Raw genomic sequence first — 19,036 nt, 5'->3', positions numbered from 1 at the left:
ATACATTGTGACATCCTTATAGTCATTGACTATAATCAACTTGTGCATAGCAACAGCAGGTAAATGACAAGTTATTCAGTTTTAGCTGCACAAGTGTTATAGGATTATTTGGTAAAATGGTTTTGATATTATGATGTTTGAAAGAAGAAAAAGCCTTCAATGACTATAAGGATGTCACAATGTATTTTCTATCTTACTATTTTCATACATCAATTGAAAAGTTAGTGGCAAGTCCCTGTTGTGTATCATGTGGTGCATGGCAAAATAGAATGTCACCTTCAGTTTCCCGCAAGATAAAGTGTTAAATCTAGCTTATGATGAACACTTCCATCGAAGAAGAAGGTAAAAATATTTGTGGCATTATCTTGGCCAATTCACATCATTAGCAGTATTAGCAGGAGTCTGGGAAGGAATTCACAGATCCTGAACTGCTGATAGGCTCAAATACAATAACAACCACTTATATTTGTATATCCTTTAGTGTAATAAAATGTCCCAAGATGGTTTGAATATAACAGTGTTACATAACCTTGCAGCATAAAACAATGCCCTTTGCCCCATCAAAATCTTGTTTATGCTGCACACAGGCCACTTTCCAGCCTACTTGATCTAACAATATTGTATTACTTTCTCACTCATGTACTTATCCAGTTTCCCCTTAAATGCGTCTGCATTTATCTCAATTACTTCTCATTGTAGCAAGTGTTAAATGAATCAAAATCAGATGATGAAGTATAAAACAGGTTACAATCCTTTTCCCAGTTAGGAGGTACATTCACAGGATGCAATATTACAGATCTCTGCTTCCTAACTACCAACCCAGTGTCCCAGCTAACTTTCTGTACACTCTTTCTTTGAGAAAACATTGAAGCAAAATTAATCCAGGTAAAACAGTGAATGCCCCTTTTTGGAGGACTGTAATGAAAACTGACTCTCTTGTTCAGCCAAATTACAACGTGCCTCTGAGACAGGTGGCATTTGGTACTTGCGTTGCTAGTGTATTACCAGAGCCCTTTGTGTGCTCTCAGTCTTTAATCAAATAATGCCCAAAATGTATATATCTTTACAATATAATCAACTCATCATTATTAGTAGCAAGGTTCACAGACTAATCACTTTGGATAAAGGCAATTTTCACAAATTCTGTATTGAATTTATCATTCTTACAAGTTATTTATAATTACAAATGGTTCTTTCAAATGAAAATACATAATGGAATTATTATCATTTTTTTTCCACAGAAGCCTACAGTTTTGCTTCACCACATGTCACAGTCACTCCATCAACAGGTGTGGTAAATCCTTCCATACCAATATCCTGCCATGGGCTGCAGTCTTCAAGTCCAGTGGCTTCTGTACTTCCATCAACAAATCAAATGATGGGATATGGGGGAAACATTGACACTGGAGCTTCAAGCTACTACTTGACTCCTAATGTAAGACCAAATGGTGCTCCAACGCTTGAGAGTCCAAGGATTGAAATTACTCCTTATCCAGGAATACACCTTGGCCATAATCAATTTACTGATGAAACTGAGCTGGGTGGAATCGAGAATGGTTCAGGTTGTAAGCGTTCCAATTCATTAGTTACGCTGACTCTGCCAAATGCAGATGCCTACAGAGATCCCTCATGTTTGAGCCCAGCAAGCAGTCTTTCATCTCGAAGTTGCCATTCTGAAGCATCTGAATCCAGTTATTCCATTCCTTATGATACCTCTCCACTGACTTCTCCTTGGCAGTCACCATGTGTGTCACCCAAGGGCACAGCCCACGAAGAAGGATTCGCTCGTGGGCAAGCTGCATGCACCCTGTGGAATTCACCAAGACATTCACCGGGTACTTCACCGAGAACAAGTATCACTGAGGAGAACTGGCTGAGCCCACGACCAACCTCAAGACCTTCATCGAGACCACAGTCTCCTTGTGGCAAACGTAGGCATTCTTTCAATGGAGGATACTTCCGACAACCATCCTATTCACCGCATCATTCTCGAACGCCATCACCTCAAGCCTCACCTCGGGTAAGCATGACTGAGGAGACATGGTCAGGGAGTGGAAACCAGTACAATTCTGCTATTCTTGCAGCTATTACAGCACTCACCACTGACACTTGTATGGATATCAATGACAGTATTCCTGTCAAATCCCCAAGAAGAACTATACAAGACCAAAGCCCTTCCATGTTGCTCAAGCCTGAACCAGGGAATGATGAACAAACAGCCTATTCACCATGTGGTGATCCATCGCAAGAAGAATTTTCTGCATCTCGTCTTCTTATCAAAAAAGAAACTTTCTGTGAACAGTATTTATCAGTACCGCAGCATCCATACCCATGGTCAAAACCAAAATCTGTGTCATCATCGTCTTCATCCTTTGCCAGGTATGAAAGGCAGAAATCTGATTTTTACTGCAGTTCATGATAAACCTATTCAGGAATAGCATTGAAATGTGGTAGACTATCATAAGAAGGAAGACTTGCATTTAAAACCTCATAATGTTTGGCTCTTCCAAGGCACTTTATAGCCACTGAAGTACTGAAATTCAGAAAATATAATGTAATTTAAAAGGTTCTGTGCATCATCAGTATAAGATAATGAGCTGGATTTTGAAAATAAATAGTGCCCTTCCACTTGCCCATGGACTTCCTTGGGCTTGTTCACTGAGACTTGTGATAATTACAAAACCATTTTTGGCACAGTACCCTTTGCAGAGGATCAGACCTGTGGCAAGCAACTGTGAATGTTCTTGGCCAATTAGATTAAAGCCTTGCTGAGAAGCACTAAGTTGGAAACAAAAATTAAAAGTCTTAATTCAACACTAAATCGTATACAGAATCAAAACCAAACCAAAATTGGTGCTTAAGAGAGTTAAGGGAATTTTAAAAACAAGAACTTTTAAAACAAAATGATTTTCTGCAACAATAATTACAATCTGAAAAAATCTAAAAGTTAAATTCATTTGTCCACAAGATTGTTTGAAAATAATTAAACTAACTGCGCATATAAATTCTCTTACATTGGATTGGACAAGCCCTCACTTTTACTGGTAAACTTTGCGTGTATCTATCACATGAGTCAGAAATATTGAATCATTTCACATGTTGCAACAGTGACTCTCTTAGTGAAATATCTGTATAACACAGCTTCATGAAGAACCAGGCAACCCGGATAACAATTTTCTGATGAGCATCACTGTTTGCCTTTTTAAAATACAGTTCATTAATACCCTCAGCATTCCTTCATTTACCCATTCCTTTTATTGAATATTAAGCTGCTTGCTTTGAAACAATTTTGCCACAAAATGAAGTAAATCCTCCTGTTTCTGCTCATTTTCTGAGAAACAAATCTATAAATCCTTTCAATTGCAAAGAAAAATACTGAGTTTTTTTGTGAAGGACTGAATCCTGTATTGAACATCCCTAGATTCATTTATCCTATTCTCTTTTCTATTTTCTGGGGAGTAGGTGACATTACTGTAATGGATGAGACCAGACCAGACCCCCTCAAAATGTATTATGTTGGTAGCTTAGGCCCCATTGTTTTAATGGTAAATTAATCTGCTGTGTTCCAGATGCAATTCAATTGGTCAAACTAATTGATTTTCAGCCAAACACAATTTATTCATACGCGATGGTTAAAATACAACAAAAGTAATAATAAAGAAAAGAGTTGGCTTATCTGTAACTCTATTGGAATGCTTAACAAAATAATAGATACAGTAACTATTGCTCATTAACTGTTCCAAGATAGCAACATCCCATAAACATGCCCTTGGCAAAAGGAAAATTTAGAAAACTGATAGTTTGTCATGTAAGTCTCCAATCCAGGAGGAAAGAACATCAAAAGACGATTCTGAGAGAAAACTCAGAGAGAGAGTAGCAGTCAGGAGACATTCACTGCCTTCCAACCCTGCTGAGACCCCAGCAACAACTACAGAAAGCTATAGCTAAAATCCCAGTTTCTCTGTAAAATAAACCAGGATAAAACACATTTCTTAAAGTCACAGTATCGTCACCTTACTAACAATATAACAAACCATAACTTGAATTATAAAGCTGAAGCACGAACAAACATGATGCTTTGAAGTTAAAAGAATGTAGGAAGTGTTGAGGCAATTCAATCTTTTAAGGTCTTTTTGCCATTCTTTGGGATTCTGGCTGATTTATTGCTTAACTGTAGTGTTGCTTACCACACCTTAATTCTGACTTTTCATGTCCTTCTCCAATAAAGTTCTTAATTTCAAAATTAAGATTGTTTTCAGTTGACCTCCCGGCTGAACAGAGTTCTGGGAGTGAGTGTTCCAGATATCTAGTAATCCATGTTAAAATAAGTGCTTCCTGATTTCACTAATGAATGGCCTAGTTATACGTTTAAGGTTTTGCCCACAAAGCATGATAAATTACTAAGAAACACTGCTCAGTATCTTACTTTGTAGTTTAGAAGAAAAGCAGACTTCCTTATCAGAAAATTATCAGCAAATCGAAGTTCATAAGCTTATTCATTTAGAAAATACATTTCCATTAGGTTTCTGCTGCTTTCCTGCTGTAATTTGAGAAACCTGAGGAAAATGCTATTAACATTGTTTATGACAATATTTTTGCTTGGGTTTCCAAAAGCTCTTTTGCTAATTTTGTATCTGACATTTGAGAGACCTATCGTGAAATTTTATCCCATCAGTTCTGATATGGATTCCTCTTCACTATCTAAATTGACCCCTTTAGGGCTTATACATTTGATTAAGTGTATGCATTCTGTGATGGTCATTAAGCATGAATGAATGAACTTTGTTCAAAACATCACTAGAAATGAAAGAACAAAAATGATAATAAACTCCGATTGCCCAACTATTTGTGGTTAGTACTGAAATTGTCAGATTTCAAATTATCAGCTCTTTCAAGCTACCTTGCTAAGTAATTCTTGGTTTAAAGATTCCTGGACAATCTTCATTCTTTTTTAAATGCAACACAGTATGCTAAAAGATCATTTAACTTTGGAAAATTGAAGGTGACAAATGCTTTGAAAAAATAGTTAGCATCCATAATTTTTATTTATTTTACAGAGCTTTATTTTTAACACATTTTCTCATCTAGATATGGAAATATTTTAGAACTTTCTGCTGGAATATCGAAAAGGAAGCTAAAAGAACGTATTGTTGAAAGCATCTGTCACCATCTCCAAATGTAGTTGGAAGAGTCTTGCAGAACCATATCTTTCAAAGCTTACAAAGAAGATGTGGATTATAAAATCAGTCAATTTTAAGGGGAGGTAACTAAAAGGTTGCTAGGAATAATTTTCAAATTATAAAAATTATGATAATCTAAAACTGAAATATTCAAGTCATATGTTACATCAAAGGTCTGAAATGTTTTCAACAAGTGGGTATATGAATAGGAAGGGTTTGGAGGGATATGGGCCTGGTGCTAGCAGGTGGGACTGGATTGAGTTGGGATATCTGGTCGGCATGGATGGGTTGGACCAAAGGGTCTGTTTCCATGCTGTACATCTCTATGACTCTAAGTGACATTCTAAAGTTGTGAAAATATTAATTTTTAAAGATTTGAAAATATTAATTTCATCTAAATTTAACAATAAAATCATTTCAGTAGACAATGAGCCTATCAAATCCATTCAGGGAATCAAGAAATGTAACTAATCTAATATAGCCCCTCCATTTCAAGAGCACTCTCCATGTAATATAAAAGCTGGTCAATTATCTCATAAGTGGTTCATTTCTCATACATAGTCTTCAGGTAGTTTAGAGCTTTTCAATTCTTAAAAGAAACAATTTCCTTTAGATCCATACATTCAGACACAGACCTAAGAGATTCGAGGCACAAGATCCATAAGTTGAACAACTAAGTGAAAGATCAGATTATCTATACAAAACTTGGTTAGTCTTATCAGAATATCTGAACTGACTGAAGTAGCATGTTTGAAGCAGAAAGAAAATTTGGATTACGTGCCAGCTCTAACCACATCAGCTCTATTATCACTGAGGCTGAAGAGGGACATTCAGAATTTCTTGTGAGAGCTCATCAGCATTATGGAACATTAAGAAAGAGAAACAGATGTGTGCAAGACAACGTGGACTGAGTAGAAACTGAAGTCACAAAATGGGAAGATTCCACAGTTAGTATTAAAATGAGAGATTATTAATAATGCAACTAAATAGATGAGAAAAATGTTCTGAAATTAGACTATAAATGGCTTAGCTGTGGGAGCAATTAATTGGAATCCAAACAGACCTAAGTAATTCAAAGTCCTGTGTCATACATGATGCAGTTCTAACAGAGCCCCAGTGTATAATATACATAAAATGTGATATGCATCAGAGACATGAACTTTCTTTAGCTAGCTGTGCAATTATAATAATGCAACCAAGATGATCAAACAATAACTACTTACATTCTCCAAAGAATAGTAGGATATGGTGGTGCACTGCTAATGTCAATGGACTTGTAATCCAGAATCTTAAGATAATGTTCTGGGAATGTGGTTTTGAATACTATCATGGTTATTGATGAAATTTTAAATAAAAATCTATCTGATTCACTAATGCTATCCCTACCTAATCTGGCCCACATATGACTCCAGTCCTACAACAAAATAGTTGACTTTTAACTGCCACATAGGAATAAATGCCAGTGACTTCATCATCCCATGAACCAATAATTGATTCTTGATATTAGTTAAAACTGTTTATTACTTACTAAAATAAGTAGAACAGCACTTAAGCACTTATTGTGATTATGCAATGAAAATCAGAGCCTGATTAAATGTGATGATAGGGGGTGGCCCACTCCAGGATCCAGACAGAATGGCTAAAGAGGATGACTTCCTTTGTGAATCACCTGCTTCATTTGAGTCACCACTCTCAAGGTTATCCTGCCCACCTTTAACCATCTAAAGAGCTTCTTAAACTCAACTTCCTGCCTGAAGATCCCTGACCCCGATTTGATTGGGCTGCTTCACTTGGTGGGTTTGCCTATAGTCCCAGCCATAGACACTTCTCCAGGCTGGTGTTGCTGTGTCTGCAGAACCACTAGGAATCCACTGATCTTCAACTCTCGAGGGCAGCACTTCCTTCCAAGAAAGGTTTGGAAGTCTTGCCTTAAAGCAACAAATACATCTTCCAGTGTTAAGCCACTATAGGTAAGCCGTTACACATCACAGTTGAGGACTGCAAAGCCTTTTAAAATGCAACCCCTTGTTTCTCAAGTGAGGGAGACAAATGAATATTTTCAAAAAAGCTTGTAGAAATTCTGGCCATGTATATATGTTGATTCAGTTTATATCCATAATAAATCTATTGTACTTATATGCATGTGAAATATTTTAAAGTGTTCTAATGTGCAGAAGATTTATTTGTTAAGTTACTTAGGGGTCATTGAAGCAGATTTTAAGAAATGCCATGTGTTTCCTCTCTTTAGCCCTTCTTTGCCTGCCCTTGACTGGCAGTTGCCATCCCATTCAGGACCTTATGAGCTTGAGATTGAGGTGCAACCTAAATCACATCACAGAGCACATTATGAAACGGAAGGCAGTCGTGGAGCTGTAAAGGCATCTGGTGGGGGACACCCTATTGTGCAGGTTCGAATATCTTATAAGCACATCCTTTTTATTTTAGACTTTGCATAACGTCTAATCTTGTATCTTGCAAAATATTTTATCTGATTTTAAATAAAGTGAGCATGCAGTTTATATGTTCTGAAAGATGTATTGAAGTAGTGACTTGGTTCTTAGTAACAACCTGTGTTCTGGTGTTAATTCTTCCACAAGATTACAAGACTGTTATTTATTATCCAAACTCCATTGGCCTTAGAACATGTTGATGGGTTGACTTTTATTTTTGTTTGAACCTTTGATGATTTCATGCAAGGCCACTTCAAAGGCCAGTTAAGGTTCAATCAGATTGGTGTGTGATTGCAGTCACATATAAGCCAGGAAAAGACAGTATGTTTCCTTTCTAAGTTGGTTGTATATCCTTGAATGAACAGACCTCAGGCAGAAAGCACAGGAGAATGAACCAGTCATGAAATTTGGGACTTTGAAAGTAGAAATTTGGTCAGAGTGCAATTTGGACGTAGAGCATATAAATAAAATGCTCAGTAAATTAAGTGAGAAATAACAACAGGATGAATATTCTTTTAACTGTAAATCAAATGTTGCCTTGGTGAGACTTCACCTGAAATATTATATTCAGGTTTGACCGTCAGAGTGAATTTATTGGCCTTGGAATAGGTACAGAATGGATTCACTTAAATGACATCAGCCTTCTGAACTCAAGGGAACACCAGTCAAGTTTATGAAAACTGACCTTGTAACTTACACCTAAAAGATCTTTCAAGGCCAGTTTTCATAAACTTGACTGGTGTTCCCTTGAGTTCAGACAGCTGATAAGTAATATAATTACATCCCTTAAACTGTTAAGTTTTCAATAGGATAGTTGGTGATGGTGTGTAATAGTACATTCAGGGCATCTGTGTTCCTGGTGCACTTTAACTTGCAGATTTAGTCTGTCGATATGAATAGTGATGGTGGAGGCTTCCACATTCATTCCATCACACGGCTGAGCAAAAAATATCTCCCACTCTTACCACCTGTTGTTGGCATGTGTCAGAATGATTTGCTGGTTGTATGCAACCTATTTGGCCACAATATAAATACACCTTCAAGGGACTTAAACCCAGAGTTTATGGCTTAGGACATGCTACATCACAAGACCGCCATAATAGGTTATTTAATTTGATCTCACAATCTAGATTAAGGAGGCATTTTGACTTGAAGATACTGTGAATTAGTGCTATTGCAGGATACCTCTTATGCTGACATGACTGGTATAAACTTCTGCACTATTTGCCTCTTTTGTACTGAAGTTTGCTGTCTTAAAAAGCAACACGTTTTTGCTTGTAACCTGATGTGTTGGTAGACATGTGTTGGAGTATCTCTCACTGTGGTTTATTCCACCCACAGTTATTAAGCTATCATGTCATTTTGCAAGCATTCAGAATAATCTCTCTAGTTTTACTCATAAGTGTGCATCCAGTATGGTTGTGTTATATGTAATTTATCTTTATTGTTCATTTACAAACAATTCATAGAAGTGCCACATATCTAATTAAACAAATCACAGCATATTATTTTGAGAATCTTCCCTACTTTTGCACTTTTGGATCAAATATGACATGCTTAGTTTAAAATAAATAAAATATGGTTGTAGTATGTTCTGGTGCAGTTATTAAGGCTAATGAAAGTTGTATTTTACAAGAAAAGAATCCACCATTTCAATTGCATTTTGCAGCAGAAAAGAGTTTGACATTTTTGATGAAAATGCTGTTCAATTTACCACAGAATTAGCAGCATCAAGATGAGAGAAGCTGAAGAGTTCATTTAGATCAGCAACATATTTGTATGTATTTCACCTAGGCACAGTATAAGCATCTGAAATAAATAAATTTCCCCATGATTTGTAAATATATAGATCCTTAAGTATCAGACTTCATTCATTCTCAGGCACTTTCTTTGTAAGAGAGTCTTATATTGGACTACATGTATTATAGTAGTTGTGGCTTTTTATATCGATGCAGTTGTTTTGTTCCTTTATGATTCTTCATAGAGAATAGAGGGAAGTTGGTGGCTACACTTGCTATAAGCAAATAATAAGGGAAACACGAGGTGGAATCTATTGAAGCCGCAATGTTTTACCCACAAATTCAAAAAGCATATTCAAAAGCCAGACTGCTGAGTTAGAGGAAATAAATGGCATACATTTCTCTGCATGTGAAGAAAAATAAATATTTTCCTACTCAATTTGAAATTGCTTTATTATAACTTAGACAAATTATATTTCTTTAATTTTATACTCAGAAGAAAATATGCCTCTTGATTTATGCATTTGCACTTGTAATTTCAGTTAAAATATTGAAGTATTACTAAACTAGAAATTTTAGATGACAGGCACCAGAAATGAAGGTGTCTGATGATTAATCCTATCATTTTACCATTTGAGTAGAAACATTTTATTGTTAATTTGACTAATGCCTGATTTTTCAATTCTGTTGACATCAACCACAAGCCACTACAATTATTTTAATGAGGCCCGGTCCTTGTGTGATATCTGTAAGGCAGTGAGTCACACTGTCTCTTCTGAGTCAGAAATTTGTGGGTTCAATCCTTAGTCCATGACTTGAGTAGAAAAATCAAGGCTGACCAATCACTGTATTTCTAAGGGAGTCAGCTCCAGTGTGATGTCGATGCTTCATACATTTGACCCTTTATTTGTTCCAAAGTGACCATTCATGCTATGATACCCTGGTTGACACCTCAGTCATGCTAACAATGCCTTCCTTCCTTACAACAATGTTCTGTGCAAGCACAAGAGGTGCCCTTTCAATTCCTGCCTTCTTACCAACCAAGGCCTTCAAACACTCCTTCCAAGTGAAACAGCAATTTGCTTATACTACTTTCAATTTAGTGTACTGTTTTCGTTGTTCACTATATGGTATTCTCTACATGACATTCTTGACACTTAAACACGGTGACTGTTTTGCAGAACACCTCCGCTAGCATGACCCTGCTTTCTGTCACTTTGATTCTCCACATGGCTTGCACTTTGACCTTTCTATCCATGGGCCTACTAGTCTTCTGGACCTGATATTGAGTTCAACAACTCTGGGTCATAACCCTGCCATTTTGTTCGACGTGTTATTTTAGTTTTTGTTTTCACTGACTTGTTTCTTTCTTTCTTTGTTGGTCACTTGCATTCGGATGACTGCAGTAAAACTATTCTTGCTTAAGATGGACACAATCTTTGTTTCCGTACTACAGAGAGTACTGTAAAATCTTTGTGACTTAATCTCTCTCTGCCCCCAAAGTTTGCAGTCCTACCATTTCGTTCTTCCTGCTCCCTGTCCTTTCCACTGGCTTAAAAATTCTTTTGTTTTTATATTTCTTCAGTGAATGATCACTGTTTCTGAAATGTTAACTCTGTTTTTCTCCATAGCTACTGCTTAACCTGCTGAGTTTTATTTAGCTGTTGTTGTTATTATTTGGTACTGAGAAATTTCTGCACTGTCAAAAGTTCCATATTTTGGATGAAAAGCTAAACCTAGGTCCATTTGCTCCTGCAGATGGATTTAAAAGAGCTCGCGATACTATTTTGAAAAGGGGAGTGGGAACCATTTCCAGTTTCCTGACAATATCACAAAAACAGACTCTCTGGTCATTATTATTTTACTGTTTGTAGGAGCTGGCTATGTATAAATTGGCTTCTGACATCCCTCTGTCATAACAAGTGATTACATTTCCAAAAGTATGTCAATGGCTGTCAAACATTTTAGATTAACCTGTAGTCACAAAAAGTGCAGTGTAATTGCAGGTTTTTTAAAAAAAATAGGCTATTGACCTTTTCCTAGCATTTCAATTAGCTATCCACCCAATTATTAAGATGTTATCCCTTTTTGTGTTCATACCTGCTGTCTTTCAGCATAGTTTGATGACTCTTACTTACAGTTATAATAATTTTTATCTGTTCCCTCTTGCTTCTATTTGAAAGATTTTTTGAGAGTAATAGCTGTTTCATTCACAGTAAAACCCCAGTAATGGACTGAAAGTTGGAAGTGTTTTGTTCCTCTTTTTCTGAAGGATCTAATTCAAACTGGAGCATAGTTTCACTGGCTGCATCTTGTTCTCACCCAAGTGGCCACTTACACATGAGGCTGAGCAGCATAAGTGTATGATAAGACTATTAAACCATTTGGACATTGCTGTTATTTTGCCAAGTGTTCCATGCAAAGAAGCCTTTCAATGGAGTCATTGTGTAGTGATCAGGAACAGGAGAAGTGGCTGATTCTCACTACCTGACCTCTTTACCTTCCCTTCACACAACCTGGTCCTAAATACCTCAAACCATCCCAACTTAATAATATTACAATTATGTAACCTCAGGTAAACTAACATAGCTTTAAAGACATGCATGACACCAAGTTGAAGATTCAGTTTTGCTCAGAAATAAAAATCATGTGGTATGATTTCCATTCCAGACAAAAAGCCCAAAATTTACCTCAGTCAGGTTTTTAGTGCCTCTATTCATTTTGCACTACAGTTCTTAATGTAGTCACACTGTTTTAAACATGTATAAGATTATGTAGATTCATGAACATTTGAGCGCTCTTTTATTTTTGAACTGAAAATGATTATAGATGTCAAGTGTCTTTTTTGCTATTTGTGACAGTTGGAAAATATTGTGTTTAAGAGTTGAGATGTATTAAAACTCTAAACAATCATCTGCAGAAGCCTCATCGTTATAGGAATGTACCCCTAACTGCCAGGAGCTTAGATGGTCTTTGACAGTCGTTAAAAACTGTGGTCTGCAAAGTGCCAGAAGGGAGGAAAAAAGTGATTCTGCCTCTTTCACAGACATAACAAACATTTGCTAGTGAACTTTAAAAATGTGGTTTACCAAAATAGAAGAGTCAGTGTGCAGCTGCTAGGGACCACACCAGTGCACATTGCATTAAAAGTGGATTCTATAAACTTTTCAACGGCAGGAAACATTGTTGTTTTAATGAAGATGATTCAAGGCACGTTCAGTGCCCAAGTCCTAGAATTATTGGCCGTGGTGGTCTACTTTATGTCAGCAGTTTGCAGTTATCACTGTAAACAAATGGTTTGTGATAAGATGTACTTCTCCTAAGTTTAACATCCTGTTGGCTGTTACTTGAGGTTTAACTTCCTAGGGCTCACACAGTTTTCAGAAATTGTGGAGGTTTTTTTTTAAAAGTACTCTCTGCAAAGAAACTTTGCATTTTATAGCTTATATTAGCATTGTCAATAGGAATGTCTCCATTCAAGTGATGAATGAAATTTATTTTAAAATTTTTAGTTTAAAAAAAGAGTCACAACTTGTTTTATCTTTCTCCTTTAAAAGTAGCAATGTCACTTGAGGGTACTGATATCATTTGGGGAAAAAACTGGTTAAATCACTTCAGTTAAAATTGAGATAAGGAGAATTTAGTGGAGCTTTGACTGTTTCACAGAATATTCTTTATCCTAAGTTGCTGATCCTTAAACAATGTTCTACTCTACATTAAAAAGTGTGTATCGAGTCAGTGTTAATTAATTGATGTGATGGTGAGAAAGCATCTTGCGGATGGTTGTCTTAGTATGATCAAGTTTGACATACAGTTTAAAAAAGAGAAAAAGAATTATTGACAAGTCATGGTTAAAAAATTAGGATGAATTTGAAGGAACGAGATGTTGGTTGGAGTTCTTCCTTCTCTAGAATGGTGAGGAAGGCAGTAAGAGAGCCAAATGACCAGACATTTTGGCCCTAGAGAGATAACCATTCCATCCTGCCACCTCAGGAGTTAAGTTATGGATGGGAAGGCCAATGGTCAACCTTCCCGACCCACAAACACTAAAGATCACTTGAGCATCTTGATTTACCACTGGCCCAATTAACTTTGTTCCTCACTGATATCAAAAATGGTAGCTTTCCCATTAATGAAATGGAAAGCTGGTTTGTAGGAAGGTTGGTGCCTTGGTCATCCCCATTCTGAGGTGATCGGGAGTGGAGAGAGGGTACAGCTAAGAAGCCTGCCAGATTACCACTTAAGTATCTGATGAGCATTTTAATGTGGCCGACTTTCTCATTGTTGGGGCAAATGTTGCCTTCCCACCCTCTACTCTTCGACAAAAAAAATTGTAAAAATCCTGGCCATAAACTAAACACAGTAAACTGAACTGAGCTGATACCAGGTACACCTACAGAAAAATAATGTGAGGTTTTCAAACATATTTTGAATTAAATTAGGGTGTCTGACAGATGGCAGTTTGATACAACTGGATATAAAAAGTAGACAGGAGATGTGAAAAAACTAAATGAGGCACTACCAGAATTGATTGGCAGCTAATAGAAAAGGGAACAATTCTATAGGCATATTGACAGTGGAAGGTTTGTCAGACTTGAGGCGATCTGATTCGGAACCAAAGTGGTTCCAAATATACTGATAGAGGCAGAAGGCATGGCTGAGTTATATTTCACAAGTTACATACTTACCAAAAAATGACTTTATCATAGCAATGAGAAACAAAGAGGCTTTCAGAATACTACATGCAATAAAAATAGATAAAAAGGAGATGCTGGAAAGACTGATGGAAGTTAAAGTAGATGTGTCATCTACCCTAAATGGGATGTGTTTAACGTTGCTCAAGGAAACTGCAGAGTTGCTGACTGCAATCTTCCAATGCTCCCGAGAACCAGGGGGAGTGAGAGGATTGGTGGATCATACATGTTACAAACTTATTCAATAAAGAATAGAAGTATTTAGTTACAAGTCACTAGGTTTAATATCAGTGATAGAGAAGGTTTCAGAAAGAATGATCTGAGAGAATACTGACCAGTCATTTGGTCTAGCAAGGAATAATAAAGCAGAGTCGACATTGAATTGTTTAAGGGCAAATTGTATTTGTCTAACTTATGTGGATTTTTAAAGCTGTTTGATTAATTTTCAGATGGGGAGCCCAGAGGGTAAAGGGGACAGTATACAAAATTGACTAAAAGGGGAGAGCTCTAAAAGGTATTCTCCAGTGTTCAGTGCTAGTGCTTTTGGCGTTTCGATTATAATTGTGACTTGGATGTAAGGGGCATAAATTAAACTTTTGAATTTGATGTGAAAATTGGAAGTTTCTTCATTCATTTATGTGATCTGAGCTTCACTGGCTGGGTCAGCATGCATTGTCCATTCCTTTTTACTCTTGAGAAGATGGTAGTGAGCGAAATTCCCTCGAATCTTTTTGTGGTGTACTGACCTTTTGAGGTCCATTCCAGAATTAAAAACCATGTGTTGTCATGCTAATCACTTTGTGCAGAGAGTCTCGCAGCCACACAGCTGAGTGAGTATTGGTGGTAATCTCCAGTTTTGATGTTGATACTCCCACAATGCCATCAGGGAAGGAGTTCCAGGACTTTGACCAATGACGTTGAAGAAATGGCGACATGGTTCCAAATCTGGATGATGAGTGATTTGGAATGACCCTTGCAAATGGTGGGTTTCCATGTATTTGCTGCCCTTGTACATCTAGATAGTTATGATTGTGGGTTTAAGTTTGTAAACATTGAAGAATATAATAGAATTCGAGAGGGTAAATATAGGTTGCTGGAATGGGCTGACACATGGCAGAAGAAAATTTTAATACAGAGAAGCATGAATTCATAAGTGTTGGCAGACAGAATAAGGAGAGATCCAAATGCTAAAATCTTAAAGGGTATGCAAGAACTAATAGGCCTGGGGATGCTTTTGCACAAATCTTTGAAAGTGAGATAAGAAGTTAAGCTATAATTAATAATGAATAGGGATCATGGAATCATAAACAGAGACATAGAGTAATAATCCAACAGTTTGCACTAAATCTGTGTTCCATTCTTTCCAGTTCGACTATTATGTCCAATTCTGGGCACCAAAGTTTAGGAAGGCAGTTCTGAGGAGTCTTAGTCCTCTTCTCCTTTTCTCACAATTGCAGTTTTGATTTTCCTAGCAAATTTGTTTCAGTGGTTAGCATTGCTGCTTTTACAGCTCCAGGGAGCAGGGTTTGATTCAACTCTCGGGTGACTGTCTGTGTGAAGTTTGCATATTCTCTCTGTGTCTGTGGGTTTCCTCCAGGTGCTCCAGTTTCCTCCCACAGTTGAAAGATGTGCAAATTAGGAGGATTGACCTTGTTAAATTGCCCACAGTGTCCAGGGATGTGCAGGTTAGCTGTGGGATATGCAAGGTTAGGGAGTAGCGGGGAACTGGGAGTTGAGGGGGTGGGAGGGGTGGCGCGGGTGGAAGGTATGGGTCTGGATGAGATGCTCTTCAGAGGGTTGGTGTAGACCAGATGGGCTGAATGGCCTGCTTCCACGCTGTAAGGATTTTATGTTCCTTAACATCCACAGGAAGTGCATTCCAAATCCTCCTCATTCATTGCATAAAATAAAATAATTTTCCTCTTTTCACCTCTGATTGTCTTAGTAATCACCTTTAAATTTGAGTCCACTGATTATTGGATTCATATCCAGTGGAAACAGTTTTATTTATTTACTTTATAACAGACCCTTCATTATATTAAGCACCTCTCCTAAATTTCCTCTTTGTCTTCTCTGCTGTGAGGAGAGCAAGCTCATTTTTTTCCATTTTCTCCACATAATTGGAATTCTTCATTCCAGGAATCATTTTCGTAAATTTCTTCTGAAACACCCCCAAACCCATCAAATAGAGCAACGCAAATCTGATTGTATAGATGATACCACATTAGAATTAACGATTGTGCATATGAGGAGCAGGAAGCTGCAACAGGATGTAGATAGGTGCAGTGAGTGGGCAGAATAATGATAGTTGGAATTCAGTGTAGGCAAGTGGGAGGTCATTCAGTTTGGACCCAAGAAAAACAAATCTAAGCATTTTCTAACTGGCATAAAGCTGGGAATTGTAGAGGAGAAGAGACATTTGAGAGTCTAAGTCCATATAGCTAAAAGACATAGACTGGTATGAAAAGCAAAAAGAAAGGCTCATGGAATATTGGCATTGGTCTCAAGGCAGCTAGAATATGAAGGGGAGGAAGTTGAATTTAAATGATATAGATTATTGGTCAGGCTACATCTAGAACATTGTGTTTGGTTCTGGGCACTTCATTTAAGGAAGGATATATTGGCCTTGGTGGGTGTGCAGCACAGATTTAGCAGAATGAATACAGTCGTTAGAAGATTACATTTTAAAGATAGGGTGCGTAAACTTGGTGTGCATTGCCCTGAACATTGAACTTTGAAGATTGGGGGGATCCAATTGATTTATTTAAAGTATTAAAAGGAGGTGATAAATTAGATACAGAGAAAGCATTCCTGCAATGAGGGAATCCAAAACGAGGAGATCTGAAGCACAGCTATCATTATGAAACCCGTCACCTCTTCCCTAAAAATGGGTGTATAAGGCTGAGGAGGACAGATTAAAAAATGTGTTATGACCAGACCTCAGATGAAATTCTCCAAGCTAAAGGTTTCAGATGGGCTATTTCAGCTCCCAGGTGAGAAAGGATCAATTGGCTGCTCTTATATCCTTCCACTCCTTCAGTTGGTTACAACAAGGTTAACTTGTAAAGGAGAAGGTGCAGACTGCAGATGCTGGAGATCAGAGTTGAGAATGTGGTGCTGGAAAAGCACAGCCGGTCAGGCAGCATCCAAGGAGCAGGAGAATCGAAGTTTCTCCTGATGAAGGGCTCTTGTCTGAAACATCGATTCTCATGCTCCTTGGATGCTGCCTGACCTGCTGTCCTTTTCCAGCACCATACTCTCAACTCTAACTTGTAAAGGGTTCTTCCCTTGTAGATGCCTTTCTCCTAGACCAAATGGATTTTTGTTTCAAAACGAGCCAATTTAACCAGGCTTTCTTGAGTTAACGAACACATGAGTTTATTAGTCGCTAAAAGAAAAGAATTTATAACGCAATACACAGACACACAGATTAGGAAGAAGAAGCGAGTCCAAAAGAAATGAAAGCTAAAAGATATACAGATTGGTCTCTCTGGTTCCTCTGTCAAGTTGCGATTGTGAAATGTTGCTAGTTTGGCTTTATAGTTAGGTGAAGTTCATTTGCTTAGTTTCCTTTGCTAATTGTTTGGCAGCTGTCAGAGCGAGAGAGTTGTTCTTGTTATGTTTCCTCTGACTATCTTTCTGGCTAGCTGGTTTCTAGTACTTGAGTGAGAGAGTCATTTTACATATAATGCAGGGGTGACTAATGGGTGGTTCTTCAACTGTGAACTTTATAGCACATTATCACATGAACCCAGGCAAGCACACACCTGTGCTTGAATTCATTCTGCACCTTATTCCACTAGCACACCCAGATCAAGTTCATTCATTTCTAACTTCTTCTTTAAAAATATATTTGTTGGTTGGATCATCTGCAAGAGATGGCTTTCTGTTGAGAGGGAAAAATAGTCAGTCCTCTTGTTATCATTTCCTGTCACATCTTTCTGTTTGAAGTTTCCCTGGCACTTCATAGGTGCGATACTTGATAGATCCCACACAGGACTTTGTCAGAGAGCAACTGAATTTATATCCACAATCTCTCTTTTTTTCTTCATCTGTAGCATCTTCTTTTTTTAAAAAAAGACAAAATTACGCAATAAAAAGTAAAAAAATGTCCAAACCACTTCAGAATTCATGATAAATGGTAGCAATGAGTGTGGGGTTAAGTTAGTTAAAAGAAACTGAGATGATGAGAAACTGGATGACAGATCAGGTTCAGGGAGCTAAGTGGACAGTTCCTGTTGTGGATTTTTAGATCTTTTCAACATGTTTATTATTTGTGGGTGTACAAATGCAATGAGTTTTTGGATCATTAAAAGTTTGTTTTGGAATGAGTAGTATTTAACAACTGTCTGGTTTTAGTAATAGATTGTGTGTTTCAAGCGCATTATTTGAGCCACTGGTAGCACTCTCTGAAACATAAGATTGTGAGTTGAAAACTAACTTTCAAGATTTGAACACCTAATTACAGCTGATGCTTCTATCCAGCATAGCAAAACTATTACATCTGTATTAATGAGGTATACACCTGGGTCCATCTACCCTCTCAGGTCGATATAAAAGATCCCATGATACTTGTCAAAGAAGAGCAGTGGAAGTCCCCCAGGTGTCCTGGTCAAACCATCAAGCAACATTTGTCACAGATGATGCTCTCATTTCTCTCATTTCTGTTTGTGGGAGTTTGCATTTTGCAAATCAGTTGCAGCAATTTTATATTAATGATCATTATTATTGTTTGGCTGCTTTTCACAGTATATCACTAACACAGCAGGCAGTCCTGTGTCCACACTTTGATGAACAGCTCAAGAAAAATGTCAAACAATTTGTTGGGATTATGAATACAAATATATTCATTTTTATATGGGATTAAGTACTTTCAGTGATTTAAAAGTTCCAAGTGGAGTTTCATGACTGGGATTTTTATTTAACTATAGTAAAGGCTAAAATAGATATTGACAACTTTATTTTAATTAATC

At 37.3% G+C, this 19,036-nt stretch overlaps 1 protein-coding gene across 3 annotated transcripts in view; it reads left to right on the top strand.

The window, feature by feature from the left end:
* The window catches only part of nfatc1 (nuclear factor of activated T cells 1), a 283,786-nt gene that overhangs the window by 18,314 nt on the left and 246,436 nt on the right, over nucleotides 1-19,036 (top strand). For all 3 annotated transcript variants that reach the window (XM_072570842.1, XM_072570841.1, XM_072570840.1), the window contains 2 exons: nucleotides 1,242-2,379; nucleotides 7,429-7,588. In XM_072570842.1, coding sequence (XP_072426943.1) covers nucleotides 1,242-2,379; nucleotides 7,429-7,588 — 1,298 coding nt within the window. The remainder of the gene's footprint in view (nucleotides 1-1,241; nucleotides 2,380-7,428; nucleotides 7,589-19,036) is intronic.

Source organism: Chiloscyllium punctatum, chromosome 5 (genome assembly GCF_047496795.1).
Source record: "Chiloscyllium punctatum isolate Juve2018m chromosome 5, sChiPun1.3, whole genome shotgun sequence".
NCBI lineage: Eukaryota > Metazoa > Chordata > Chondrichthyes > Orectolobiformes > Hemiscylliidae > Chiloscyllium > Chiloscyllium punctatum.
This window is presented reverse-complemented; position numbering and strand designations above follow the sequence as displayed.